Source organism: Aspergillus foveolatus (genome assembly GCF_047715535.1).
Source record: "Aspergillus foveolatus strain CBS 279.81 unplaced genomic scaffold BDW70scaffold_367, whole genome shotgun sequence".
NCBI classification, from domain to species: Eukaryota; Fungi; Ascomycota; class Eurotiomycetes; order Eurotiales; family Aspergillaceae; genus Aspergillus; species Aspergillus foveolatus.
The window spans coordinates 1-1642 of record NW_027396431.1 but is presented as its reverse complement, the minus strand read 5'-3'; the positions used below and the strand labels follow the sequence as shown (position 1 = coordinate 1642).

The window sequence follows — 1642 nt, the reverse complement described above, 5'->3', positions numbered from 1 at the left end:
CAAAAGCATATTCCTTTTGATCTGTCTTTCATGTTGGTCTTAGGCACTTTTATCGAAAGACGCCTTTATAATTGATGTATGTGTTATTGATGTCTTACCCTCTTAGCTTCCTATGCTTCTCTTTATCAAATATGTCTCAAAGCCAGCATTCTGACTTCCTATCCTCTCTTTATGATAGGGATACAGACAATTTTAGCTATCTTACACCCTCACAGAATCTCGTAACCACAGCAGGCAGCCAGTTTATACTTGACGCGGTTGAGACAAATGAGGCTAACCTTTCTGTACCAAGTAATCCTCCTCCAATCCCTTCCTCTCTTACACGCGTCGGACCCAATCGGAGACAGGTATATGTGCGATATGACAAAATAGCACACAATGAATGGGTGGAATGGTGGTTGCAAACTGATTATGGAAGGAAAAGCAAGATACTCTGGGATTCGAATCGCAATTCAAATATCTGGGAGAACTTTGACGAGGTTGCACATAGCAAAGATGGTGCACCCAAGGTTATATGCAGGCTTTGCTCAAGGATCCTAGAGTATCCTCATTCTCCTACTCCAAACCAAAAAGGCTACCATGGTACATCAACTATGCAAAAGCATCTAAAAACAGCAGCTTGCATAAAGGTTCAGCAGGGAAATAGAGGAGAGATCTTATAATTTCTTAGAAAAGGGGTATAGCCCTATATTCTTTTGGTAATCACTACTAATATATTAGGATTAATAGGAAAAGATACCGACTAAAGCTACCTTCTCATAATCTGTGTAGGAGTAGCAGCTCCTATAGTTCCTAATAATAAAACAAACTTCCATTCCATCTTATTGAACATCCAACATTCCACAATCTTTTCAAATTAGCTCGCTCTGCGCCATCCCTCCCTCCTATACCTTCTGCTTCTACAATACGTCGCCGTTTACATAGTGAGATTCAAGAACGACAGAAATCTATTCTCCAAACACTTCCAGAAGGTTCAAAAATATTAATCGCGCTAGACTGCTGGACCTCTCTATTTAATCAGGTATTTATGGCCATCACAGGCTATTTTATTGATGTGAACTGGGTATACCAAGAGGTTCTACTTGGATTTAAACCACTTCAGGGATCCCACACGGGTTTAAATTTAAGTAGTGTTCTTCTTGAAACACTCGTCGAGCACGGTATTCAAGAACGAATATTTGGATTGACAACTGACAATGCAACAAATAACAAGATATTAGTAGATACTCTTCAACAAGCACTTCCTGCTGATATAATAATTATTTAAACTCCCTGTCTCGCCCATGTGATCCAGCTTTGCTTAAATCAGCTTCTTAATTGTCTTAAGGCTGTTCCTCGAAATGAAATTGCGCAGACAAAATGGACTGATTTCCAGTCAATGGCAGCAAAGGCAAACTCTCAACAACAGAAGTATGAGATCTCATCTACCCTTAATAAGGTGCACTCTCTAGCTATCTATATCCATGCTAGCCCACAACACCATGAGAGCTTTCTCCTTCGCCAGAAAACAGAGCCAAAGCTGGTTCCTATCCAGGATGTGAAGACTTGATGGAATTCTACTTTTCTTATGCTTCGCCGGGCCAAGAGACTCCAAAGCTTCTTTAAGCCCTTCTGTGAAGAATATGACTGTGAGGGGTTGTTG

General features: G+C 40.5%; 1 protein-coding gene across 1 annotated transcript; it reads left to right on the top strand.

The window, feature by feature from the left end:
* Positions 1–74: 74 nt before the first annotated feature.
* Positions 75–446, top strand: BDW70DRAFT_146302 (uncharacterized protein; the record flags this gene model as incomplete). The annotated part of the gene is made up of 1 exon (XM_073738570.1): positions 75–446. A coding segment is annotated over one exon (372 nt), but the record flags the coding sequence as incomplete, so codon positions are not given.
* Between the last annotated feature and the right edge of the window lie 1196 nt (positions 447–1642).